The 27,991-nt window shown below is 43.9% G+C and overlaps 1 protein-coding gene across 1 annotated transcript in view; it reads right to left on the reverse strand.

The window, feature by feature from the left end:
• Positions 1-963: 963 nt before the first annotated feature.
• The window catches only part of LOC126455526 (allergen Cr-PI-like), a 140,313-nt gene continuing 113,285 nt past the window's right edge, over positions 964-27,991 (reverse strand). Inside the window, 8 exon segments of the mRNA XM_050091277.1 lie at positions 964-1,381; positions 7,379-7,694; positions 9,614-9,742; positions 9,815-9,988; positions 11,073-11,470; positions 18,731-18,908; positions 18,979-19,137; positions 19,427-19,560. Coding sequence (XP_049947234.1) covers positions 978-1,381; positions 7,379-7,694; positions 9,614-9,742; positions 9,815-9,988; positions 11,073-11,470; positions 18,731-18,908; positions 18,979-19,137; positions 19,427-19,560 — 1,892 coding nt within the window. The 3' untranslated portion in view covers positions 964-977.

Here is a 27,991-nt window from a genome sequence, read left to right on the forward strand (position 1 = left end):
CAAGAGTTTCTCGATTGGAGCGCTTTTAAATTTCAATCGACTATTTGTTTCTAGGCTCGTGTTCATTTTGTTCTCTGAAACACGTTTTTACATCGGGAAAAAACATTACTTTTCTGGAGGAATTTGTGAAATTTCAGAAAAAGACTGCAACACATAACACGTGAATGCCATAATTTATAAATGGAATAAGAAAAAATATTTAATTTATATCACAGACGAAAATTCTTAAAGCATCTCAAAATATAATACTCTCTACCACTGAACGTCGTCCTGGTACGTTACTGATGTCTACAGCCAAAAAGTCCAAATAAGAAAGGAATTGATTTGTTCACGCTCGATATACTTGTGTGCAAGTTGTGTAGAACGTAGCCTCATTTAGGAATAAGACAAGCCTTTCACGATCCCAAAATACAATGAAGTTGGCGGTGGCACTGTCTAAGTGTGTTTTGATGGATAAATGACAAACAAGCGCAATAGGTAACAATCTATAGAGCTAATATCACCTTTTCTCTTCACAATCCTTTCAGTTCTAAATAGCTACATCTCTAAAATCGTGGAAGATAAAGCACATTCTATGATTGTTCCCTTTCACAACATTACACTGACTCACATTTAGAATGTCTAAACTCTGTGTACAAATATTCGTATTAACATGAGTATGTACGAGCAACTAAACGACCAAGTCTTACATTTAATCCACAGCCTAGGTTTTTGGAATGAGCTAAGACTTCATTGTTCATTCGATAACATCATTTCTGAAGCATTTCGCGATCCTGTCCAAACTACCACACATTCCATCCTGACATCGATATCGAAATGCAGTGGAGCAATAATTAAAAGAAAATTGTGGTGAAAAGGGTAATGAAATGATAGAGGAAACAGATGATCATGCTACACTAGTTTATTAAATTCAAAGTCTCAGCATTCACACACTGGATCTATACATGCTTTGTACTGGCAGAGAATATTGTGCAGCTTCAGACCACAACGACCTCTTCGGCGTTCCTGTGGAAGATGACAGTTTCTCCAAAAAGCGCGTTAGGCACGTCAAACTCCAGCTCGTTGATGGGCCTGTCGAATGGGAATAGGGAGGTCTTGGGACACATGTCTTTGGTGTACGGGTCGATTCTTCCGTTGGTACTGGTTGAGCACGGGCTGATGATTACATAGGTGCAGAGTGGCAGACCCTCACGGGTTCCGCGTGGCAGCATCAGGCGATCGATGTCTCCAAATACGCGCATGATGTAGTTGAAAAACGGCTGTGTCCCACTAGCCATGGCGACCTCCGTGGCTCCGAACAGCTGAGTGAAGCTCATTGGCAGCTGGGTGTAGGAGCTGATGTCCTTTGATTTCCTCAGCAGCTCATTCACTCCCCTTTTCACTGCAAAAAGAGTTACATGGGTTGAGAGTAAATCGAAGAAAAACGAAAATAACGAGGAGTAGTAGAAATGAGATTGGCGATAAACTTAACATCAAAACTGATACCGCAATATAGAGGAAGTGAATGGATTTTGCTGTCTCTGAAGGAAAGGTAACACATGATGGTCAGAGCAAGCAGTATATAGAAAGCAGACTAGCATAACCAAAAGAAGCCTACTAGTAAGAACCATCGGTCTTAATTTGTGGAACAGATTTCCCACAATATACATCTGGAGCAGTACATTGTACAGAAGGGGATCATGGACTGTGGGAAAATCAGAAAGTTGAGAATCGAAGCATTTGAGCTGCTGTGCCATAAAAGGATGCCAGTAATAATGTGGATGGATAAGATAAGAATTCTGGAAGTTCTCTTCAGAATCAGCAAGAAAAGAAACCTATGGAAAATACTTACAAGAAGGAGGGAGAGGACACTAGGAGTAGCAGGTAAATCAGAGGTACATGTGCAGCCTGCACTGTTGTCAGATTTCTGACATCACCCAGTAATATGTTGCAACACTGCTAGATCCTTCCCACTCTATCCCCAAACCGCCTGATTTCACAGCCCTAGATGGTGGAAGTAGAACAATTGTCCAAGGCGAAAAATTCCAAAAATGGCCGGAAATTTAAGAATCTCCCTTGCAAATGGCAGGAAATTCAGAAAATCCGATATGTCCACTTGTACTAACGTTTTCTGAGTTCGAAAACTGATCGAATAACTACGTTTAACAGACATTTATTTAGTAAAGCCTTCTCCACAACATTTTCTATGTGTTCTTTCCAATTAAAGTTGTTCGTAATTGTAATACCTAGGTATTTAGTTCAATTAACGGCTTTTAGATTAGACTGATTTACGTGTAGCCGAAGTTTAACGAGTTCCTTTTCGCACTCATGTGGATGGCCTCACACTTTTCGCTCTTTAGGGTCAACTGCCACTTTTCGCATCATTCAGATATTTTTTCTAAATCATTTTTCAGTTTGTTTTGATCTTCTGATGACTTTATTAGTCGATAAACGACAGCGTCATCTGCAAACAACCGAAGACAGCTGCTCAGATTGTCTCCCAAATCGTTTATATAGATAAGGAACAGCAAAAGGCCTATAACACTACCTTGGGGAACGCCCGAAATCACTTCTGTTCTACTAGATGACTTTCCGTCAATTACTACGAACTGTGGCCTCTCTGACAGGAAACCGTAAATCCTGTCACATAACTGAGACGATATTCCATAAGCACGCAATTTTACTACGAGCCGCTTGAGTGGTACAGTGTCAAAAGCCTTCCGGAAATCCAGGAATACGGAATCGATCTGAAATCCCTTGTCAGTAGCACTCAGCACTTAATGTGAATAAAGAGCTAGTTGTGTTTCACAGGAACGATGTTTTTTAAACCCATGTTGACTGTGTGTCAATAGACCGTTTCCTTCGAGGTAATTCATAATGTTAGAACACAATATATGTTCTTGAATCCTGCTACATATCGACGTTAACGATATGGGCCTGTAATTTAGTGTATTACTCCTACTACCTTTCTTGAATATTCGCGTGACCTGTGCTACTTTCCAGTCTCGGGGTGCGGATCTTTCGTCGAGCGAACGGATGTATATGATTGTTAAATATGGAGCTAATGCAGCAGCATACTCCGAAAGGAACCTAATTGGTATACAGCTTTTGTGCTTTTCAGCCTCACAATCCTGCAACTTATGATCTAGACTGGCTATAGCCATTTTCTAGCGCTAATTTCGTAGCTGTTTCCTTGATTTTTCATGCAACTAGACAGGCTAGTGCTTGTTTAATAGCTACCAACCCATCCTCACACATTTTTTGTGATGGATTTTAAAAACATAGTTGTTGTGTTTGGTGGTCTTTTTTAATTTTCTGCTGTTAGTACAATTGCCCATCTTGGATGCTTTGAATTTCCTGCCAATTTATATTAGATGGTGCACAAATTCGTAGCGTTTTGGTTTTGCATATTCGCATTCCGGTTGTTGTGCCTTTATTTATCGGTTCTCACTTGTTATTTATAGTTCACTGTTGCTATTTGAGTCTACGTATTGTCATTTTGTCATTTGGAGACAGTGAGTGAAGTTGTGGATGCTAGGAAGTAGAGTGCCAAGAGGAGAAATTGGAACATTTCCGTCATATTCTTCCGTTTGAGTTCAGTAGATGGGTGATAGCTGTAGAGGCAACTAGAAACATTTTCGCCATGTATGGGGATATTGCCACTGGACGCAGCATGACAAGAAAATGGTTTTCTTATTTTAAGGAGGATCGTTTTGACATTGGAGATTGTCCATGTTGAGGAAGACCTTCAGGGTTAGATGAACGTCGTATGAACGCGTTAATCCACAATGTACCATGTCAGTGTACTTGAGAACTGGCAAATGTGGTGAACTGTGATCATTCCACCATCGTGCGACTTTTGCATGCGATGGGGAAGGTTCAAAAACCGGATGTATGGGTGCCGTATTCCCTAACCTAAAATCACAAAAATCAATGGCTGGCCATATGTACATTTACGCTCAAATGGCTTGTGAACGGCACCGACCATTCATAGCCCGTATCGTTACTGGTGATAAGAAATAGTGACTTTATGGTAACACAAGGAAAAGAAAGGAGTGGTTGAGCCCAAACAAAGCAGAAGCTCCGCTCCGAAGACCTGCGCGCTTTCACAAAGGATAATGTCATGCATCTTGTGGAACAGCGATGGTGTGGTGTACTACGAATTGCTTCCTTGAGGTGTTACCATCACTGCTGACATCTGTTGTCAACGAGTGGGATGTCCTGCAGATGCAGTGCAAGAACATCGACCAGGAAGACTGTGTGAAGTGAAGGTACTCCACAATAATGTCTGCCTGCAGAGTGCTAGACTGTGAAAAAAGACTACACAGAGGTTCGGTTGGCAACTCCTCCCTACCCACCTTTTTCACTTCACCTTGCGCCCTCATATTTTCACTTTTTCCACTCTCTGGCCAAAAACTCTGAAGGAACTTCCTTTCCGTATGAAAGTGCACATCGAACATGGCTCGACGAGTTCTTCACCTCAAAACTACGTGATAGCAACAGTCGCGGAATCGGGAAGTTACACTAGCGTCGGCAGAGAATAAATCGTTGATGACTAAAGTCTCTGTTATGTGTATTTGTTGTGTTTATTAAACTTACGGGTAAATGCCATGAACTTATGAACGAACCCAATACTTAGGAAATTGGTCTTCTTTTTGAATTTCCCGCCATTTTAAATTTACGCCAATAATTGGCCTACTGCCATTTTAAATGTAGCAAAAGCGCATGTCTTCGATTTTTTTTTAATTATCGCATCATTTTGAACCAAGAATTTTGAATTTGTTGCCATTGTTTGAATTTCCTTACATCGACAATTCGCCTACATGCGCAATCTTCTATTGGATCTGAGAACCCTGAGAGACGTCTTCGGAAATCTGGCAACAATGGGGACTGAACCTGTACTCTCACGTCCTCGCTACTGACTGGACATGTGTTAAGACGTCAAGGAATAACTGTCATGGTACTTGAGGAAACTGTAGACAGTAAAATCTGTCGGGTGAGAGACATATAAGAATGTATCTAACATCAAATAACTGAGTAATTTGGTTCGAGTGCTGCTACTAGCTGAGGACAGGAGAGAAATTCGTGGAGGGCCACTTGAAACCGGCACTACACTGACGAAAAAAAAACAGAGAGAGAGAGCAAGCTGTGATCTTGACATTAGTATGGGGGTGGGGGACAGAAAATACACCTACAGATGTCACTGTTTTAATTATCTTTATGAGTTAGAAAATGGTGATAGAAGATTGAGTGCTAGGAGTGTGCTTAGATTGAGCATTTAAAATGAGATAATTTGTATAAACAGGTAAGGCCTACATTAATGTATCAATAGAGACAGAGTACTAGGTTGAATTTTACGAAGAGAGGGGAAAACAGAGCCTTCCATTCTTGAAAGAACTATCCTGAAACTATCTGAATGTCCGGTCTGGCATTTGGTGTGGCAGTTTTCTGCAGCGTTTGTATAAACACTCACTCTCTAAATACCAACACCTTTTTAATACAGTCTAATATTTATTAACGTTCCAAATGCATTCTGCCTTTTAAATTCAGGTACATTCACATAATTTAATTGTTCCTCGTGCCTAAATCTGCTGTTACCAGAGGAGAGGAAAAGCAGATTTTGGAAAGACGAACGAATGGCTTAATATAAAAGGCGAAACGTCCCTGAAATACACTGCAGCAAGAAAAAGGCTTTTGAGTTTACAAAACAAATGCTTTATATGATTGATAGAATACACCGGAGTTGATTTGCTGATGTTTGTATACTCGTACTGTGTCTCACAGATACGAATCAATGAAGGTAGCCCGTATTACTGGATAGTAGAAGCGTATGTATACAGTGATACATTAGCAACCTAGTCTTGGAAGTGTTCATTCTTACTTATTTTAAACGTGGCTGATACGCGCTGTGATAGAAGTTCAGGTTTGGTGTGCATAAGGTACGTAAAACATTTTCAGACCTGAAGTTGGGAAGGAACGACGCGAGTGGTGGCTGGATAACTCAGCACATAAGATCACTTTCTGCGAAAGGCAAGGTACCAGGTCCAAGTGCCAACTGGATTCTGAATGTTAAACTACTATAAAGTTTCAAAATTGTAATGTTACTCATGTAAAGATTACTAACTTCTTAGACACAGTGGTTGTTGATGTGGTCTTCAGTCCAGAGACTGGTTTGATGCAGCTCTCCATGTTACTCTATCCTGTGCAAGGTTCTTCATCTCCCAGTACCTACTGCAACCTACATCCTTCTGAATCTGTTTGGTGTATTCATCTCTTGGTCTCCATCTACGATTTCTACCCTCCACGCTACCTTCCAATACTAAATTGGTGATCCCTTGATGCCTCAGAATATACCCTACCAACCGTTCCCTTCTTCTAGTCAAGTTGTGCCACAAATTTCTCTTCTCTGCAATTCTGTTCAATACCTCCTCATTCAAAAGTGGCTCTGAGCACTATGGGACTTAACATCTGTGGTCATCAACCCCCTAGAACTTAGAACTACTTAAACCTAACTAACCTAAGGACATCACACACATCCATGCCCGAGGCAGGATTCGAACCTGCGACCGTAGCGGTCACGCGGTTCCAGACTGAAGCGCCTAGAACCGCACGGCCACACCGGCCGGCCCTCCTCATTAGTTATGTGACATTCTGTAGCACCACATTTCGAAAGCTTCTATTCTCTTCTTGTCCAGACTGTTTATCGTCCATGTTTCACTTCCATACATGGCTACACTCCATATAAATACTTTCAGAAAGGACTTCCTGACACTTAAATCTATACTCGATATTAACAAATTTCTCTTCTTCAGAAACACTTTCCTTGCCATTGCCAGTCTTCATTTTATATCCCCTCTACTTCGACCATCATCAGTTATTTTGCTCCCCAAAAAGCAAAACTCATTTATTACTTTAAGCGTCTCATTTCCTACTCTAATTCTCGCAGCATCACCCAATTTAATTCGGATACATTCCATTATCCTCGTTTTGCTTTTGTTGATGTTCATCTTATATCATCGTTTCAAGATACTGTCCATTCCGTTCAGCTGCTCTCCCAGGTCCTTTGCTGTTTCTGACAGAATTACAATGTCATCGGCGAACCTCAAACTTTTGATTTCTTCTCCATGGATTTTAATACCTACTCCGAACTTTTGTTTCCTTTATTGCTTGCTCAATATACAGATTGGATAACAACGGGGATAGGCTACAATCCTGTCTCACTCCCTTCCCAACCACTGCTTCCCTTTCATGCCCCTCGACTATTGTAACTGCCATGTGGCTCCTGTACAAATTGTAAATAGCCTTTCGCTGCCTGTATTTTACCTCTGTCACCTTCAGAATTTGAAAGAGTAACTACACTAAATTTTCCTTAAGAAGCAGGTTGATGTAAACAACTCACATTTCATGCCGAATGAGTCGATGTAGACCATTTTGTGCCGCCTCTCATCCATAGACAGCTTCTTGCCATAGACATCGTAGACAGGGCCAATGAAGAAGCGGACGAAGACGTCCATCTCCCTGTCGCTGGTGACCTTGACGTGGTAATTGAAGGGCATGTGCGTCAGACGCTGCTGGCGGGCCACCACGTTTAGTTTGACGGCCTCCTCCTGGCTCGCCACCGGAACAGCGTTGTTCAGCTCGAAGTCGTAGTCCTCGAAGTACGTGACCAGCTTGTCAACGGTCAGGCTCTCCACCGTTACGCCAGGCAGCAACAGCTGGTGTGAAAAAATAAATAACATGGGGCAATTTCAGTGATTACGTACTGCGTTACTATGTCCGTTGGGTGCCTTTGAGCATCGATAGAAACTGACGTCACAAGCCGTATACGAAATTTAATGTAAGTGATGCGTAAACAGCAACATGAATGCAGAGGTCCGGATACGTTGTTCACCTCACGTTACATTTTGTTGAAGCAATGCCTAGAAAATACTGTGGCTCCCCTGTTATAACAGTAAATGCTTAATCTTGAATTCATTGGAATTTCTGGCAGTACTAGTAGCTTATCATTCTGCAGGGGACGTAGAGGTGTGAACCATGACAGGCCCGTAACTAACATAATGCAACTAGCTAACAATGTCATTTACAATATAATGGCGAAAAATATTTATCTCGGCAGTGACACATGTACTTGCTGTAAATTACTGGAACAAGTTAGGAATTTTGTCTATTTAGCCAAGACTGAATGTACACTACTGGCCATTAAAATTGCTACACCACGAAGATGACGTACTACAGACGCTAAATTTAACCGACAGGAAGAAGATGCTGTGATACGCAAATTATTAGCTTTTCAGAGCATTCACACAAGGTTGGCGGCGGTGGCGACACCCACAACGTGCTGACATCAGGAAAGTTTCCAACCGATTTCTCATACACAAACAGCAGTTGACCGGCGTTGCCTGGTGAAACGTTGTTGTGATGCCACGTGTAAGGAGGAGAAATGCGTACCATCACGTTTCCGACTTTGATAAAGGTCGGATTGTAGCCTATCGCGATTGCGGTTTATCGTATCGCGACATTGCTGCTCGCGTTGGTAGAGATCCAATGCCTGTTAGCAGAATATGGAATCGGAGGGTTCAGGAGGGTAATACGGAACGCGGTGCGGGATCCCAACGGCCTCGTATCACTAGCAGTCGAGATGACAGGCATCTTATCCGCATGGCTGTAACGGCTCGTGCAGCCACGTCTCGATCCCTGAGTCAACAGATGGGGACGTTTGCAAGACAACAACCATCAGCACGAACATTTCGACGACGTTTGCAGCAGCATGGACTATCAGCTCGGAGACCATGGCTGCGGTTACCCTTGACGCTGCATCACAGACAGCAGCGCCTGCGATGGTGTACTCAACGACGAACCTGGGTGCACGAATGGCAAAACGTCATTTTTCGGATGTATCCAGGTTCTGTTTACAGTATCATGATGGTCGCATCCGTGTTTGGCGACATAGCGGTGAACGCACATTGGAAGCGTGTATTCGTCATCGCCATTCTGGCGTATCACCCGGCGTGATGGTATTGGGTCCCATTGCTTACACGTCTCGGTCACCTCTCGTTCGCATTGACGGCACTTTGAACAGTGGACGATACAGTTCAGATGTGTTACAACCCGTGGCTCTATGCTTCATTCGATCCCTGCGAAACTATACATTTCAGCAGGATAATGCATGACCGGAAGTTGCAGGTCCTGTACAGCCCTTTCACAGAAAATGTTCGACTGCTGCCCTGGCCAGAACATTCTCCAGATCTGTCACTAATTGAAAACGTCTGGTCAATGGTGGCCGAGCAACTGCCTCGTCACAATACGCAAGTCACTATTCTTGATGAACTGTGGTATCGTGTTGATGCTGCATGGGCAGCTGTACCTGTACACGCCATCCAAGCTCTGCTTGACTCAATGCTCAGGCGTATCAAGGCCGTTATTACGGCCAGAGGTGGTTGTTCTGGATACTGATTTCTCAGGGTCTATGCACCCAAATTGCGTGAAAATGTAATCACATGTCAGTTCTAGTATAATATATTTGTCCAATGAATACCCCTTTATCATCTGCATTTCTTCTTGGTGTAGCAATTTTAATGGCCAGTAGTGTATTTAACTGGATGAAATCTATGCGTAAAAAATCTGATTTTCCTACCTCTTCCTGTGGGTATGGTCCAAGGCGATTCTTGAACTCGTCCAGTACCAGAGCGACTCGCTTAGCAATCTTGTAGTACAGAGGAGACTTGAAGGCAGATGTTGTTGTGCCCACGATGGAGGGTTCCGCCTGTGAAACAAGCAGGCTGATTATTATTGTCGTGTCAAACGAATTACAAGATGCAAAAAAATCATCAATGACGGGTCGTACCGGGTGATAAAAGCAGCATTCACCGTCGTGTGTCACGTACTCCAACAAAGTATGGTAGAATGAACCGTAGTAGTCCTTGTTGAGAGAGTCTGCATTACCTTCAACGATTCGTCCAAAGATCTCAATGCTCGATGGGTCACGAAGAGAGTGATTCCTGAGTTCGGTCTGTAAACGAGAGATATGAAAAAGTCAATGTCAGCTTAGAAACCGACATTCAAGATTTTTGTAAAATAAAAGTCAATTGCAATTAAATCTTCTGTTTCCAAGCCGCGTCACTTCGAATAAAAACACCAGGTTTCGATAGCTGTCTCCACTACCGTCATGAGGAGTTAAAATCGCTGACTGCACTGTCTTCTGCCTATACAGATGCAAGCAGGCTGATATTATTAATGTCGTGTCAAAAGAGGTACAAGATGCAAAAATCTTCCACAGAGGGTCGAAGTAAAGCATTCACAAAAGACAAATGGGGCAGCTCATAACAGCTCCGTTCCACTGCGGAACCAAGGGGCGTTAGGTGGTGCAAGCGGCCGGTGCCACGTTTGAAACGGCCGCTCTCGCCACCCTACAAGCGTCAAACCTTCGTTTCTGCTTTCGTTCGACCCCATGTCTTATTGAGCGTGTACCTCTGGTCTCTGTTAAAATTGCTGCTGAAGCTTCCTGGGAGATTACAACTGTGTGTCGGACCGAGAGCATTTGCCCGCGAAAGGCAAAGGCCCCGTGTTCGTGTCTCGGTTTTAATCTACCAGAAAGTTTCGTATCAACGCAATCTCCGCTGCAGAGTGAAAATCTCATTCTGGAATAATGCTGCTGTTTAATTTAATTTTTTTATTTTAATTTCGACCACTCCTTTTATAACACAAATTCTAAATGATTATGTCTGAGCCAAAGTGTATTTTATGTCCATTTTCTAGGCAATGTTCAGCCACGGTCGACTTCTCAAGTTTCCTTTGTTTAATATGTTGTGAGCGCTCTGCGCAATCCTCAGAAACTGTGTGAATAGTTTGTCCTACGTAAATGTTACCATTTTTACAAGGGACGTGAAACACGCCATGAATCTAAGACATATGTTGTCTTTAACAGGACGTAGCTCATACTTGGGAGGTGAGCCGAAACGCTGGTCTCAGTCCATGTCATTCTCCTATGAATACTCAATACTTATTCAAAGTATCGTAGCTTGTAAACGGAGAAGATTGTATTGAATTATACCTCTGCAAAAGATTCCGACGACACAAGAGAGAGGTTCACTTACATCAAGTACGTATCCAGAATCGATTGCTTCCCAAAGCCTTTTCTCCAGTGTCATGACAGACTGTACCAGTGAGCCCTCCGGTTTGACTCCTGGAACTGGTTTCTCGTAATTGAGAGGTTCAATGTCAGGGAGGTTGTTCGAGAGCCTCTCCAGGCTGTAGCGGCTGAGGGTGGCCTTGATGTCGTAGTAGAAGCGGTCTCCCCTGTGGGTCTCGTTGGCCTGGCCGTAGTCCTCCATCTTGGCCCAGAAGGGAAAGCGGAAGCGCAGGAAGTCTCGGAAAGCGAGCAGGCCCACGTCCTCAGTGTAGTAGGACAGCAGCTCGTCAGCTTCTTCGGCGTAAGGGGGGCCGCTGTAGTTGGCATGGATCACGTACGGCTCCCTCTTGTTGAAAGTCTTCCCTGTTGTGGGTTTGAGGGCATTAATCATTAATTAATATAACCACAGACTTCTTTGAAAAGTAACGAAGATATAGATTTAGGAATCTGAGTGTTCTTGGGGCAAGACTCTTTGTACCTGTAGGACATTTTGAAGGCAAAGTTAGAGTCCTGAAACGGATCCTCAAATTATTTTCTATTTTACATTAGCAGGTAGTTTTGTTGACAAGATGGTTTAATTCATATTTATCTATCCCGCGGTTGCACAGGATTGGCCATGGTTAATCGGATGTGGCATTTTAGTGCTAAGGGGTGGCCAGATGCCCTTCCAGCCGCCAACCCGTACCCCCCGGAACGGAATTAGTGTACCCCAACAGTTTGCGACTAGTATAATCCATGGAAGTTCAAAATGGTTCAAATAGCTCTGAGCACTATGGGACTTAACATCTGAGGTCATCACTCCCCTAGAACTTAGAACTACTTAAACCTAACTAACCTACAGACATCACACACATCCATACCCGAGGCAGGATTCCAACCTGCGATCGTATCGGTCGTGCAGTTCCAGACTGTAGCGCCTAGAACCGCTCGGCCACACCGGCCGGCTCCATGGAAGTGTGCGAAGGTGTTCAGATGTTTGCGAGCCATTTAACTGAGGCGGAACGTGGGGACCAGCCTGGTATTCACCTAGCGGGATGAGGAAAACCGCCTAAAAACCACATCCAGGCTCGTCGGGAGACCAGCCCTCGCCATTAACCCGCCAGGCGGATTCGATCCGGGGCCTACCCGAGTCTAGGAAGCAGCGCGTTAGCGCTCTCAGCTACTCTGGCGGGTCAGATGGTTTAATTCATATATTAGCTAATACATACTGGAATTAGTATGTAAATACGAGTGCCAAACACGTAGACTTTGTATCAGGCGAAGATAGCATTGTTATTCTCGAAGCTGGCGGTGCACGGAGAATGAAAGAATACGTATTATGTAATTGTATCTGTGACTCTAATATGACTTATCTCAAATACATGTGGAAAGTATATGGCAGGGGTTCCTAACAAAATTTTCTCGAGGATCCCCTCATCGAGCATGATTTGTACCTTGTCATATCACAGTATCAAGTACCTATAAAAAGCCAAATTAAGAGTCTTTTTACACGTTTTCTATCTTTGGTACTTAGAAAAAACATTGACATATCCATTATTGAAAAAACATTGAGCAGTAGGATCAAAAAATCTGTTATCATACCAAATATATTTAATATATTTTTTATTCTAATAGCATCTTGCGGACCCCTCTGACATAGCTCGCGGACCCCTGGGGTCCACGGACCACCTGTTGGGAACCACTGGCATATGGCATCAGTTATGAGCGAGTACAGTTGAAGAAAAAGAAACTTACAGGGGTTGGACAAACACATGGAAGCACCGCGAGAAATGCATGCTTTATCATAAAGGCAGTGCTAGCGAAGCCTGCAGATTGCGCTGTTGTATTTGACCACGAACGTAACCTGTTCAATGTTCTCAATATTGCAAGTATCAGTCAGGCGAGAACAGTGTTCTGTGTAGCTGTGAGTGTACTACGTCGGAACTAAGTGAAGTCAAACGTGGGCAAATTTTTGGTTCCCGTGTGGTGGATGCTGCTATAACCTAGGTAGCCGGAGTATCTGATGTTGCAAAGAAAGAAGAAAAATATCACCCGCTAAGTCACAACGCGGACGAAAGTGTGAGTTGAGTGACCGTTACGAACAGTCTCTGAAGAGGACTGTGGCGAAAAATAAGAGGACGACGGCTGCAAAAGTCACTGCACAACTGAAAGTCACCACTCGCGAACCCTGTTAGCACCGAAAGTACACGAAGGGATCTCCATACTCAGGGAACTGCAGGGTGAGCTGGAATTCCACTACTACTCGTTAGCGGTGCCAATGCCCATAACAGGGAAACGTGGTGCCGAAGCCATAAAACCTTGAGTAGGGAGCAATGCAAGAAAGTTTTTTGGTCGGGTGAGTCTTGTTTCATACCGTTTCCAACTTCTTGTCGAGTTTACGTCCCTAGACAGAAACATGACAGGGGTTCGGCGATGATTTGGCCAGCCATATCATGATGTTGTTGTTGTTGTGGTCTTCAGTCCTGAGACTGGTTTGATGCAGCTCTCCATGCTACTCTATCCTGTGCAAGCTCCTTCATCTCCCAGTACCTACTGCAACCTACATCCTTCTGAATCTGCTTAGTGTATTCATCTCTTGGTCTCCCTCTACGATTTTTACCCTCCACGCTGCCCTCCAATGCTAAATTTGTGATCCCTTGATGCCTCAGAACATGTCCTACCAACCGATCCCTTCTTCTAGTGAAGTTGTGCCACAAACTTCTCTTTTCCCCAATCCTATTCAATACCTCCTCATTAGTTACGTGATCTACCCATCTAATCTTCAACATTCTTCTGTAGCACCACATTTCGAAAGCTTCTATTCTCTTCTTGTCCAAACTATTTATTGTCCATGTTTCACTTCCATACATGGCTACACTTCATACAAATACTTTCAGAAACAACTTCCTGACACTTAAATCTATACTCGATGTTAACAAATTTCTCTTCAGAAACGCTTTCCTTGCCATTGCCAGTCTACATTTTATATCCTCTCTACTTCGACCATCAGCAGTTATTTTCCTCCCCAAATAGCAAAACTCCTTTACTACTTTAAGTGTCTCATTTCCTAATCTAATTCCCTCAGCATCATCCGACTTAATTCGACTGCATTCCATGATCCTCGTTTTGCTTTTGTTGATGTTCATCTTATATCCTCCTTTCAAGACACTGTCCATTCCATTCAACTGCTCATCCAAGTCCTTTGCTGTCTCTGACAGAATAACAATGTCATCGGCGAACCTCAAAGTTTTTATTTCTTCTCCCTGGATATTAATACCTACTCCAAATTTTTCTTTTCTTTCCTTTATTGCTTGCTCAATATACAGATTGAATAACATCGGGGAAAGACTACAACCCTGTCTCACTCCCTTCCCAACCACTGCTTCCCTTTCATGCCCTCAACTCTTATAACTGCAGTCTGGTTTCTGTACAAATAGTAAACAGCCGTTCGCTCCCTGTATTTTACCCCTGCCACCTTTAGAATTTGAAAGAGTATTCCAGTCAACATTGTCAAAAGCTTTCTCTAAGTCTACAAATGCTAGAAACGTAGGTTTGCCTTTCCTTAATCTTTCTTCTAAGATAAGTCGTAAGGTCAGTATTGCGTCACTTGTTCCAACATTTCTACGGAATCCAAACTGATCGTCCCCGAGGTCGGCTTCTACGAGTTTTTCCATTCGTCTGTAAATAATTCGCGTTAGTATTTTGCAGCTGTGACTTATTAAACTGATAGTTCGGTAATTTTCACATCTGTCAACACCTGCTTACTTTGGGATGGAATTATTATATTCTTATTGAAATCTGAGGGTATTTCGCCTGTCTCGTTCATCTTGCTCACCAAATAGTAGAGCTTTGCGTATCGTGATATTCTATGAAAAAAAATGAAATGAGCGTATGGCATTGTTGGCCGGGAGACCCCAGCAGGGGAAGTTCGGCCGCCGACTGCAAGTCTTACCGCAGTCGACTCCACACTGGGCGACTAGCGCGCCGGTGATGAGGACGATCAACACCCAGTCCACGAGCGGAGAAAATCTCCAACCCGGCAGTGAATCGAGCCCGGGCCCGCCGGCATGGGAGGGGAGAAGGTTACCACTCATCTAAGCAGGCCGACGATATTTTACAAGCCCCATGGTTTCTCTGGCAGGTCGCATTACTGTCAGCGATTATATGATCATTTAGGCTGATCGAGTCGATCCCACGGTCTGTTTCCCAACGGTGATGATGAGTTCCAAGACGGCAGAGCCCCTGTTCACACAGCTCCCATCTTTCAGGACTGGCTTTGTGAGCACACAGCTAACCGATCTTAACTTTATTGAAAGCTCGTGGAATGCGATCGATCCCCACCTCCACCATCGTTACCTGAACTTGCCGCTATCTTGCAGTGATAGCAGTATAATATTCCCTTGAAAACCGTACAGGATCTCTATTTATTCACTCCGAGCCGACTAGAAACTGCTTTGAACACTAACTGTCTTATTACTCCGTATTACCCAAGGTAATGTGTTGGGTTTTTGGTGTCTCCATATTTTTTGTCCACTCTCGTATATTGCAGAATGCAACTGATTCCACCAAAATTTACGTCATTCATATCTAATGGAGTTTTTATTCCTCAATCATCAGTATTCTTCTGTCTCCTCAAGCAGAAAAAAAAGAGATTTAATCTACACCTACGTCTACATCCATACTCCGCAAGCCACCTGACGATTTGTGGCTGGGGGTACTTTGAGTACCTCTATCGGTTCTCCCTTCTATTCCAGTCTCGTATTGTATCTCTCTGATTTTATCCTCATGGTCTCTTCGCGAGATATACGTAGGAGGGAGCAATATACTGCTTGACTCCTCGTTGAAGGTATGTTCTCGAAACTTCAACAAAAGCCCGTACCGAGCTACTGAGCGTCTCTCTTGCAGAGTCTTCCACTGGAGTTTATCTATCATCTCCGTAATGCTTTCGCAAGTACTAAATGATCCTGTAACGAAGCGCGCTGCTCTCCATTGGATCTTCTCTTTCTCTTCTATCAACCCTATTTGGTACGGATCCCTCACTGCTGAGCAATATTCAAGCAGTGGGCGAACAAGTATACTGTAACCTACTTCCTTTGTTTTCGGATTGCATTTCCTTAGGATTCTTCCAATGAATCTCAGTCTGGCATCTGCTTTACCGACGATCAACTTTATATGATCATTCCATTTTAAATCACTCCTAATGCCTACTCCCAGAATTAACTGCTTCCAGTAGCTGACCTGCTATATTGTAGCTAAATGATAAAGGATGTTTCTTTTTAAGTGTTCGCAGCACATTACACTTGTCTACATTGAGATTCAATTGCCATTCCCTGCTCCATGCGTCAATTCGTTGCAGATCCTCCTGCATTTCAGTACAATTTTCCATTGTTACAACCTCTCGATGTACCACAGCATCAGCCGCAAAAAGCCTCAGTGAACTTCCGATGTTCATTTATGTATATTGTGAATAGCAACGGTCCTATGACATTCCCCTGCGGCACACCTGAAATCACTCTTACTTCGGAAGACTTCTCTCCATTGAGAATGACGTGCTGTGTTCTGTAACTCTACACTGTTATCGGTTAAGAAAGAAAGAAGCGATCATATTAACTCATCAACATGTATAGCTTAATTAACTCATTTTTGAGTAAAACAACTGAATCTTCAGCTTCTGTAACACGTGCGTGTGTCTGTACGTTGCAATATTAATATACTATAGCGAAAATGTGATTATTATAATGTAATAATTATTTTTAATTCGCGTATCATGGTCGTGAATCAACTGCGTTGCGTTTGCTGTCATATAGGTACTTTAACGAGCATTGTATGAGTCTGATGTATTCAGGTACTTTAGGTGATGGTCTTGTAAAGAACGACGGCTTTCTTCTCGTTAAACGCCGCTCGGCATGTTTCAGAGGCCATGATAGAACGACTCTACTTCTATCATACATATGCGGAGAGACTGCGATAGGGTACATATGAAGGACGCAGACACATTTCACAACCGTGCGGGGAAAGCGAGGTACGAATCACAGTACAAAATTGCTCTCTACCGCATGCTCTATTGTGACACCACTGTAAAAAATTGACATTTCAAAGTAGTTTAGAGACTGCCAAGCTTGGGACCAGTAGATTATTATTATTTACTTATTATTTATTTATTTTCTGCCATTTACAAATGACCTTGCCACCTTGTTACGGGTCATACTTTCGCAATACGAAATTTCGCATGCGCAGAATTCGTTATTCCTTATTTGGGATTAATAATATTGCAGCTTTAAATATTTATTTTAAAAATAGCGATTTATTCTTAGAAGATAGGAATTTATGGAGACAGGGAAGAGGTTATGACACATCATAACTTTAAGACATACTATAAATTCGAAAAAAAATATTTTAAAATGAACAAGATTCTTGCATTCAAGATGGATAGATTAAAGATAATGAAATCAACAAAATTTTGGAAAACCGAATTATGAACCATAACGATATTTTTAGGAAGAATAAAGTCAGAAGATAGGAAAGATGGTGGTGGAAGAATGTCACTGCACCAAGTGTGTATGACGGTGAGTGTCTTGGAATTGTCCATCAAGCCACTGACCGCCAAACACAGCTCTTCATCTAAATCTGATATCTACTCTAGATTTCCTAATAACACTATAGCACGTGAAAGAAAACTTTCATTGTTCCGGGGAGTTTACGCTGGTATGCAACTTCCTGGCAGACTAAAATTGTGTGACACACCGAGACTCGAAGTCGGGACCTTTGCCTTTCGTAGACAAGCGTTTCACCATCTGAGTTGCCCACCCCCCACTCACGACTACTTCTCACAGCTTTTCTTCCACCATTACCTCGTCTCCTGCCTTCAGAAGCTGTGAGGGCGGATCGTGAGTCGTGTAGCTCAGTCGGTAGAGCACTTGCCCTCGAAAGGCAGAGGTCCCGAGTTCGAGTCTCTGTCTGGCACACAGTTTTAATCTGCCAGGAAGTTTCGTATGCACGGTGAAAATTTCATTCTGGAAACATCCTCTAGGTTGTGGCTCAAGCATGTCTCCACAGTAGCGCTAATCCAGCAAGTTTCGTAGGAGATTTCTGTGAACTTTGGAAGGTAGAGGACGAGGTACCAGCGGAAGTATGTTTGCGAGGAGGGCTCCTCAGTCGTGTTTGGGTAGCTCAGAGGCTTAAGTACAAGGTCGCGAAAGTTAAAAGTTCCGAGTTCGAGTCTCCGTCTCGCACAGAGTTTTAATCTGCCATGAAGTTTTGTACTAGAACACACTTCGCTGCAAGCGTGAAAATTTCATTTTTGAAACGTCCCCCAGACTGTGACTAATCCATATCTCCGCAATATCCTCTCTTCTATGATTGGTAGTCCATCAAGTTTCACAGGAGAATTTCTGTAAAGTTTGGAAGGTATGAGACGAGGTACTGGTGGAAGTAAAGCTGTGAGGACTGTTCGAGAGTCGTGCTTGGACAGCTCAGTTGGTAGAGCACTCTCCTGCGAAAGGCAAACGTCCTGAGTTCGAGTCTCGGTCCGGCACACAATTTGAATTTGCTAGGAAGTTTCACTATAGCACATGATTGATAAAACGCGGAATTAGCTTGCAATCTAAACAAAGTATGGTGAAGAAAGCAGATTGTCGCTCTTACCTCGTAGGGTAGCTTTCCAAGCCTCACTGATGACGTCGTCACTAACGAAGTGCTGGGGGTAGAGCTCGTAATAGGGCGGCATTGCGAGTTGGAAAAGATCATCGCGGTGTAGCTTGACAACGTTGATTGCATACCAGAACAGATCCTCGTTCACGTGTTCCCTGGCCCACACAGCTGCCTGTGGATGGACAGAAGGAATCAGAAAGTTCTGTTGTTGAGTCGTATTCGAAATGAACATCGGTACCCACCTTATAGAAGGTATCGAAGTCCTTGGCGCAGTGTGTGAAGTTGACGAGTGCCTTGACCTGGAGCTCGTCGTACTTGTAGTGCACCGGCAGTTCTTCGCCGCGCTTCTTTACGTAGCCGTGTGTGTAGTACTTAACGAATTTGCTGACAGTTTCTGGGTCCTGCAAAAAAAAAAAAAAAAAAAAAAAAAGTTCTGAGCACTATGGGACTTAACTGCTGAGATCATCAGTCCCCTAGAACTTAGAACTGCTTAAACCTAACTAACCTAAGGACGTCACACACATCCATGCCCGAGGCAGGATTCGAACCTGCGACCGTAGCGGTCGCACGGTTCCAGACTGTAGCGCCTAGAACCGCTCGGCCACCCTGGCCGGCGGTCCTGCGACATACGATATTCTTAGTAACACAGAACCTGCCACAGCTAAACACTGGTTTCGCTGGTTCACGTACCTTTCAGTGTGCAACGTATTCTTCAGGTTCAAAGGAACTGGATATCTCGTTCATTTCAGGGAGCAGTGCAGGTTGTCCAACGTGCCATAAGAGCTGCAGAAGTTTTTTCTGCCTGATCAGGAAGTCCTTGTCAGCTGTAAAATGTGTTACATTGTGGTCAGTTTATTCATGCACAGTAGTTACATCATAAGCAATGTCATTCATCACAACGAAAATGAAAAGTATTCTTTATGTAATGCAACAACTTTTTAATAATCGCTTTTTTATTTTTGAGATTACCATGAAACGAAAACTGACGGTTGCAGCCGCAGATGCAATAATTTGGAACTGATAGGGGTACTAGCCACGACATTTAACATTAGGACTTCGTAATTGATTTCTTCCAACGTGAACAAGTTGTCCATGTTAGGTACAATCGACCCGAGAAAACTATTCGCGTGTCTCGATAAGTTAGGGTACCTTAGGTTGTATACAGCTAATATATATTTCCTAGAATCGGTTTCATATCTGTGTGGAAGCTAAGCGGACCTGTTATATCATGCACAGTTGATACCGCGTTTATAATTTTGTAAGCATTGCCTCTGCTATGGTGGAGGTTGGTTGATGTGATTAACGTCCACCTCTCGTTCTGTAGGACTCTATGACAGATGGGTTTTATACTCAGTTACTTTTACGCAATCGAATAGCCTCCAAAAGGGTGAAAAGCGTTACTGAAATAAATAACTTTGCAATCTGTAGCGTCGCAAGTTGTTTCGAGCGAATGCTTGTTTTAGGATAGCTTGCTGTATGTAACTTCGGGGATTGAGATCTAGCGGCCTACCCGGGAGACACACGTGCATCTGTCACTGCCTGCCATGGGAAAGTTATTCAATGTCTCTTACTGAACGCGTACATTCACCACCTATAAGAATCTAAATAAAGGATAGTAGTTTTTGTGCAATCGCTTTCAAAATTTGTATACTGTACTTTGTTATTTATAGAAAGGTGGTGCGAAAATTTCAGCGTTCTAGCGGGCATATTTTCGGAGATAGAAAAATTTAGTTTCAAGTTAGAAAAACTACACTTAAGAAAGGAAATTCACCTGGGAACATTTATGACTTGGTTTTGGTTCTCAATTGAAATACTCACCTGAAGTATCAGGGGATAGGATTATTTAACTGAAATTTAATTTTAAAAATTTCAAATACCTTACAATTTTCGTAGTATGAAATCTAGAATAACTTCAGAAAGAACTAATAAAATCAGTATTTCTTTTATTATGTGTTATGTGAGTCTGTGAGTAAATGAGAGTGTGTATGTGGGCCATTCGTCAAATTTCAATATAGGATTATATACCGTCCTAAGTAACGGGAAGAGTTACGCAATTCTGTCGTGGGAAAATGATCCTAGGGGATTTACCCATTTTGCTGATGAGGAATGCCTAGGTGTGATTGCTATTGTAACAGAGCAGCCAGAAAGTCACCTGGAATAAAATCTGTATCTAAAGAATATTTCCAGGATTATGGTCTTTTCGTTTTCGTTTATTAAACATTACGTTAATACTTATATGTCAGATTGACGCAGATGCATCTGTGTATAAGGATTGGTGCAGGCCAGTTTTGGTGCGAGTATGATCACGAGTCAGTATTCTGATTGCCAGTCAGTATGATCAGCCAATCAGGACTGAGACGGTTCCCGCTCGTTACCTGATTGTTATACTGGGAGTGAGGCTGGGAGAAGGGAGTCGCTCGCTAGCTTTGAATGCGGACGGTCGTGTTGCTAGTGCCAGTAAAAATAATGTGTAAGCTGAAGAATTACTTGGTGTCTGACTTATTGGTGAACTAAGTCGATAGCAGTTGTGGTTGAGGACTGCTTGGTGAAATTTCAGAGGTTTTGACTAAATCTGTTGGACAGATATTCGCGTGTGAAATATTGGACTTCATAGAATCCGCGTGATATGTTTCAGTATTCAACTACTGAGCATTTTTGGCGAGCAGTTTCTTTTTTAGAAATCCACAAAAAGGATCGAATGTAATAACAAATGTTAGTGGTGAAATTAATGACTGTGAAAACGTTTTTTGATTTGGGTCGGGTTTGGACAGATTTCTGGCTTCTGTGCTTGTGAAATGTGTGTACGAATCGTGATCTGGAAGGAAATAGCCAGTAGTTTAAACGTGGACTGAATAGTACCATTTATTTGGTTATCAAGGACAAAATAAAAATTATTGTGTGGAAATTTCGGACATTATTTTTCAGAACCCAATCCATTTTCTTACTGCCCGATAAAATTTGATGACAGTATTTCTACAGAACTTTCTTTCATAACTAGAGTTGCGCGACCTGAGTGGCTGTAGATAAGAGGTGGTGTTTTTTATCAACGTTGCTTTTACATTATCTTGTTAGTATCTACGTTGCCGAGTGAATGGACATTGAGCAGACGCCGTTCTGAGGTAGGTGAATTTTAATTTGCAGCATGCACAGTGACAACGACGAATAGACACGAGAAATTAAACCCCGACCCTCCGAAAACCCAGACCATCTCTCCGTCTATAACAATGGGATGGGTTGAATGGGACCATCACTGAGAACGGCCTCGACAGAGAAAATATGAAAAAAAAAAAAAGTTTCCGAGTAGCACGCCAGTTCACACAGGATCAGAAATATCCACCCTGCATTGGGAGGTGTGGACACAAAGCGGCAAGGAGTCTTTGGGTGGCACTGGAAATTCGCACCCGCCAATGACAACGCTGAGAGTCTGTGAGCTGAGGGGGGTCGAGAGAGACCGTTAGAGCAAAAAGACATCGAGGCTCGTCATCACATTGTCTATTAGTCTGTAGAGTTTGATTCTGATGCTTACTTCTATCTGAACGTTCATCGCTACTTGGTGACTTATTATTTTTACGTTAGACGGTAAATGGACGTTTCCTGGCGGTCCAGTGCCTGAAAATTAAGCACTCTAAGGGACATTACAATTTTCTTGCCTGACATCTTTCACCCAACACTGCGACAGCGCTGTTTCTGCATCAGAACCACCACAGCAAGTTAAAATGGAAACGCAGATGCCAACTACCAACCCGCCGCCATCCAGCTACAAGATGAGCGCAGTACCAACCTAGTGCCTGCCACCCACACCACCACCAAAATGACTATGAAGAGCCGGCCGGTGTGGCCGAGCGGTTCTAGGCGCTTCAGTCTGGAACCGCGCGACCGCTCCGGTCACAGGTTCGAATCCTGCCTCGGGCATGGATGTGTGTGATGTCCTTAGGTTAGTTAGGTGTAAGTAGTTCTAAGTTGTATGGGACTGATGACCTCAGATGTTAAGTCCGATAGTGCTCAGAGACCCTTTTTTTTAATGTGAAGAATAATGAAATGATTCATTCCCCGCCCCTCCTCTTCTATATCTTAATATCTGAGTCGTGTCCACGCCCACTCACATCAGCCCAGAGATTTGTATTTGTATAAAAGGTGTTGTAATAAATGTAAACATCCATAAACATACATTTCGTACGTTTCGCCGCAGTGCCTGTTCCTTTGAACATGCATATATGTCCAGAGGAACATCGTATCGTAATTCGAAATAACACAGGTACTGCAATGTACAAAGAAAAAGTGTCTGTTTTCGAGTGGGAAGGGATCTATGATGCCACAGCCAGCATCCTTGCAACACGGGTCACGCCAACGGATTTGCAGGCTGTAATTCGAAGGTACGCTGTAGAAATACACTATGTGATCAAAAGTATCCTGACACCCCCAAAACATACTTTTAATTAATCTGTTTAATCTGCATATCAAACCCATAGAACCCATAACCTTTTACTTTTTGATTTTACAGTGTGATGTTTGAACTTATTGCACTTTTCGCTCCCAGCGTGGCGTGATCTCACGCCTACATATCATATAAGAGATTTTAATTTACATTTTGGTGCACAACACTGAGTTACGATTTGATTTAATTTTCACCTTACTATTAGTATGAGAACTTTTAAAATTTCAGACACGGGTCAGGCAGAATAAACGTCCCATAACTGTACGGAATACGCTAACCTCATTATGAGTGGTGTCAGACGCACGGATGGTGTGTTTGCTCTCGCAGAATCCTCTGTATTTTCTGAAGCAAATTTAGAATGTGTAGTTCGTTACTGCCAATATTCTTTTTCTCCATTTGCAGCTAGCAGACTTGTCATAGAATTGTTCTATTTGTGGCAGCTCGTTCTGCATAGTACATTTGGTTTGTGGTCACGTTTCCCATGAAACTGAGTTCGAGGAGATTGACAGATATGGAAACCGGCAGGTCAATTGAGGAAAGTTCGGGTTTGAGTGAGGAAACACAGGACATGTCTGAGGGGCGCACGGGAAGTCAGAGCCCACTGGAAACGGACCAGTCAAGTGAATAACGTTCGAAAGTGTGTGATGAAAGACAAGGCACCTCCGTGGGGAATATGAAAAGTCATAGTCCACTGGATCGTATTCTCACAACGTGAGCAACCATCACAGCTCAGTTAAACACTGCTATGGAGAAGAACGAAACAATTTTCGAGACTAGAAGCCGAGCTAAAACTTCGCAGTCAAAAGATTGATGGTCAGAAGTTAGATGCGGATTGGGGTCCGAGATTGTAAATATACGCACGGACGTTACTGGCTCTCTGGCCGAGGTCAGAAAAGCGTGTGATGGAGAGGTTGCTAACGTAGAAACGCGGAGAAACACAAAAATGGCGGGGACCACCACTCGAATAGATGATGAACGTAAATCACCTGTGCAGACGCAAATAAGATTATGAAATGCATTCGCGGTTGCGACTATGGACAACCATCAGCTGTTTAATGGAATGAAAATGAAAATTTGTGTCGGACCGGGACTCGAACTCGGATTTCCCGCTTATCGCAAGCTGTAGCCTAAGTACACACATCAAAAAAGTTTTGCATCAAAATGGGTCCGAGAGATCCGAAACCTGTAGAGAAAATTAGAGTAGAGATCAATATAAACGTCATTTCCGTCCTTTTTATTGCTCAATGAAAAACACACACTGCATGTTGTACCACCATATAGCCAGAGCTTCAGAGGTGGTGGTCTAGATTCCTGTACACAATGGTACCTCTAATATCCAGTAGCACGTCCTCTTGCATTGATGCGTGCCTGTATTCATCGTGGCATACTACACACAAGTTCATCATGGCACTGTTGGTACAACTTGTCCCACTCATCAACGGCGATTCGGTGTAGATCCCTCAGAGTGGTTGGTGGGTCACGCCGTCCATAAACAGCCCTTTTCAATCTATTCCATGCACGTTCGTTAGGGTTCACGACTGGAGAACATACTGGCCACTCTAGTCGAGCGATGTCCTTTCGCCGGCCGCGGTGGTCGTGCGGTTCTAGGCGCTGCTGTCCGGAACCGCGGGACTGCTACGGTCGCAGGTTCGAATCCTGCCTCGGGCATGGATGTGTGTGATGTCCTTAGGTTAGTTAGGTTTAAGTAGTTCTAAGTTCTAGGGGACTGATGACCTCAGATGTTAAGTCCCATAGTGCTCAGAGCCATTTGAACCATTTTTTGATGTCCTTTCCTGAAGGAAGCCGTTCAAAAGATGTGCATGATGGGGGCGCGAATTGTCGTCCATGAAGACGAATGCCTCACCAATATGCTGCAGATGTGGTTGCACTACCGGTCGGAGGATGGCATTCACGTATCACACAGCCGTTACGGCGCCTTCCATGACCGCCAGCGGCGTACGTCAACCCCACACAATGACACCCCAAAACATCAGCTGTAGTCGCGCCGGCCGCGGTGACCGAGTGCTTCTAGGCGCTTCAGTCCGGAACCGAGAGTCTGCTACGGTCGCAGGTTCGAATCCTACCTCGGACATGGATGTGTGTGATGTCCTTAGGTTAGTTAGGTTTAAGTAGTTTTAAGTCTAGGGGACTGATGACCTCAGATGTTAAGTCCCATAGTGCTCAGAGCCATTTTTGAGCTGCACTTGCTGGACATTGTGCCTAAGGCGTTCAGCCCGACCGGTTCGCCTCCAAACACATCTCCGACGATTGTGTGGTTGAAGGCATGTGCGACACTCATCGGTGAAGAGAACGTGACCAATCCGGTCGGACCATTCGGCATGTTGTTGGGCCCAACTGTACAGCGTTGCATGGTGTCGTGGTTGCAAAGATGGACGTCGCCATGGACATCGGGAGTGAAGTTGCGCATATGCAGCCTACTGCGCACAGTTTGACTCGTAACACGACGTCCTGCGGCTGAACGAGAAGCATTATTCAACATGGTGGCGTTGCTGTCAGGGTTCCTCCGAGCCATAATCCGTAGGTAGCGATCATCCACTGCAGTAGTAGCCCCTGGATGGCCTGAGCGAGGCATGTCATCGACAGTTCATGTTTCTTTGTATCTCCTCCATGTTCGAAGGACAGCGCTTTGGTTCACTCCGAGACGCCTCGACACTTCCCTTGTTGAGAGCCCTTCCTGGCACAAAGTAATATTGCGGACGCGATCGAACCGCGGTATTGACCCTCTAGGCATGGTTAAAGTACACGCAACACGAGCCATGTACCTCCTTCCTGCTGGAATGACTGGAAGTGATCGGCTGTCGGACCCCCTCCGTCTAATAGACACTGCTCATGCGTGGTTGTTTACGTCTTTCGGCGGGTTTGTTGACATCTCTGAACAGCCAAAGGCACTGTGCCTGTGATACAATATCCATAGTCAACGTCTATCATCAGGAGTTTTGGGAACCGGGGTGATGCAAAACTTTTTCTGATATGTGCGTTTGGCTATCCGAGCGCGACTCACGGCCACATCGAAACCCCCATATGTCGTCAACCATGTGTATACAACCTATACTCGTACATCCACTCCCGTAATGGCGAGACTTTCACTTGAAAGTTGCTTGCCCGGTGTCGGCGGATAAGCGGAAAATCGAGTCCCAGTCTGGCACAAATTTTCACTGTCGTCAATCCATAATACAGTTGATGATTGTCCATATTCGCAATTGTGATTACATTTCGAACGTTTCATAACGTCTGTAGTCCCCGCAGTGCCTGTTCCTTTGAACATGCATATATGTCCAGAGGAACATCGTATCGTAATCGGAATAACACAGGCACTGCAATGTCGAACAAACAAAAATGTCTGTTCTCGAGTGAGAAGTATCTATGATGCCACAGCCAGTATCCTTGCAACACGGGTTACGATAACGGATTTGCAAGCTGTACTCGCAAGTACGGTGTAGACATACACTATGCGATCAAAAGTACTGTACGCGAGATTTCCACACTCCTAAACAACTCTACGTCCACTGTTTTCGATGTGATAGTGAAGTGGAAACGTGAAGAGACACATACAGCACAAACGCGTACAGGCGACCTCGTCTGTTGACTGACAGGGACCGCCGACATTTGAAGAGGGTCGTTATGTGTTATAGGCAGACATCTATCCAGACCATCACACAGGAATTCCATACTGCATCAGGATCCACTGCAAGTTCTATGACAGTTACGCGGGAGGTAAGAAAACTTGGATTTCATGGTCGAGCTGCTGCTCAAAAGCCACACATCACGCTGGTAAATGTCAAACTACGCCTCGCTTGGTGTACGGAGTGTAAACACTGGACGATTGAACAGTGAAAAAAGGCTGTTTTGAGTGACGAAACACGGTACACGATGTGGCCATCCGATGGCAGGGTGTGGGTATGGTGAAAACCCGGTAGATGTCAACTGCCAGTGTAATAGAGCCAACGGTAAAATTCGGAGGTGGTGGTGTTATGGTGTGGCAGTGTTTTTCATGGAGGCTTGCACCCCTTGTTGTTTTGTTTAGCACTATCACAGCACAGGCCTACATGGATGTTTTAAACACTTTCTTCCTTACCACTGTTGAAGAGCAATTCGGGGATGGCGATTGTATCTTTCAACACGATCGAGCACTTCTTCATAATTCCCGGCCAGTGGCGAAGTGGTTGCACGACAATAACATCCCTATAAAGGACTGCCTGCACAGGGTCCTGACCTGAAACCTATAGAACACCTTTGGGATGTTTTGGAACGCCGACTTCGTGCCAGGCCTCACCGGCCGACATCGATACCTCTCCTCGGCGCAGCTCTCCGTGAATAATGAGCTGCCATTCTCCAAGAAACCTTCCAGCACCTGATTGAACGTATGACTGTGAGACTGGAAGCTGTCATAAAGGCTAAGGGTGGGCCAACGCCATATTGTATTCCAGCATTACCGATGGAGGGCGCTACGAACTTCTAAGTCATTTTCAGCCGGGTGTCCGGATACTTTTGATCATATAGCGTACCACTGCCGAAGTTGGTTCGAGCGCGCAGTGTTCACCCGAAGGCTTAACTAATGAATTTTAACTCCTATCTGCGTGCGAAAGAAGTGCCAGAATTCAGTGCTTTGCTTGTTGCACTGCAGACGCTTCGGAAGGAAGAAGCAGCCTGGTTCCATGTAAAGATTAGCGAGAGCAGTACTTACAAGTATTTCTGCACCGAGTTTCTGGCGACATATTGCAACCTGGCGAGTGCGGAGATGAAAGTATATCGGGGACAGTATGGGTCACGGTCACGCCAACTCCTGGCGACGTACGTTT

Source organism: Schistocerca serialis, chromosome 2 (genome assembly GCF_023864345.2).
Source record: "Schistocerca serialis cubense isolate TAMUIC-IGC-003099 chromosome 2, iqSchSeri2.2, whole genome shotgun sequence".
In the NCBI taxonomy this organism is placed as follows: domain Eukaryota; kingdom Metazoa; phylum Arthropoda; class Insecta; order Orthoptera; family Acrididae; genus Schistocerca; species Schistocerca serialis.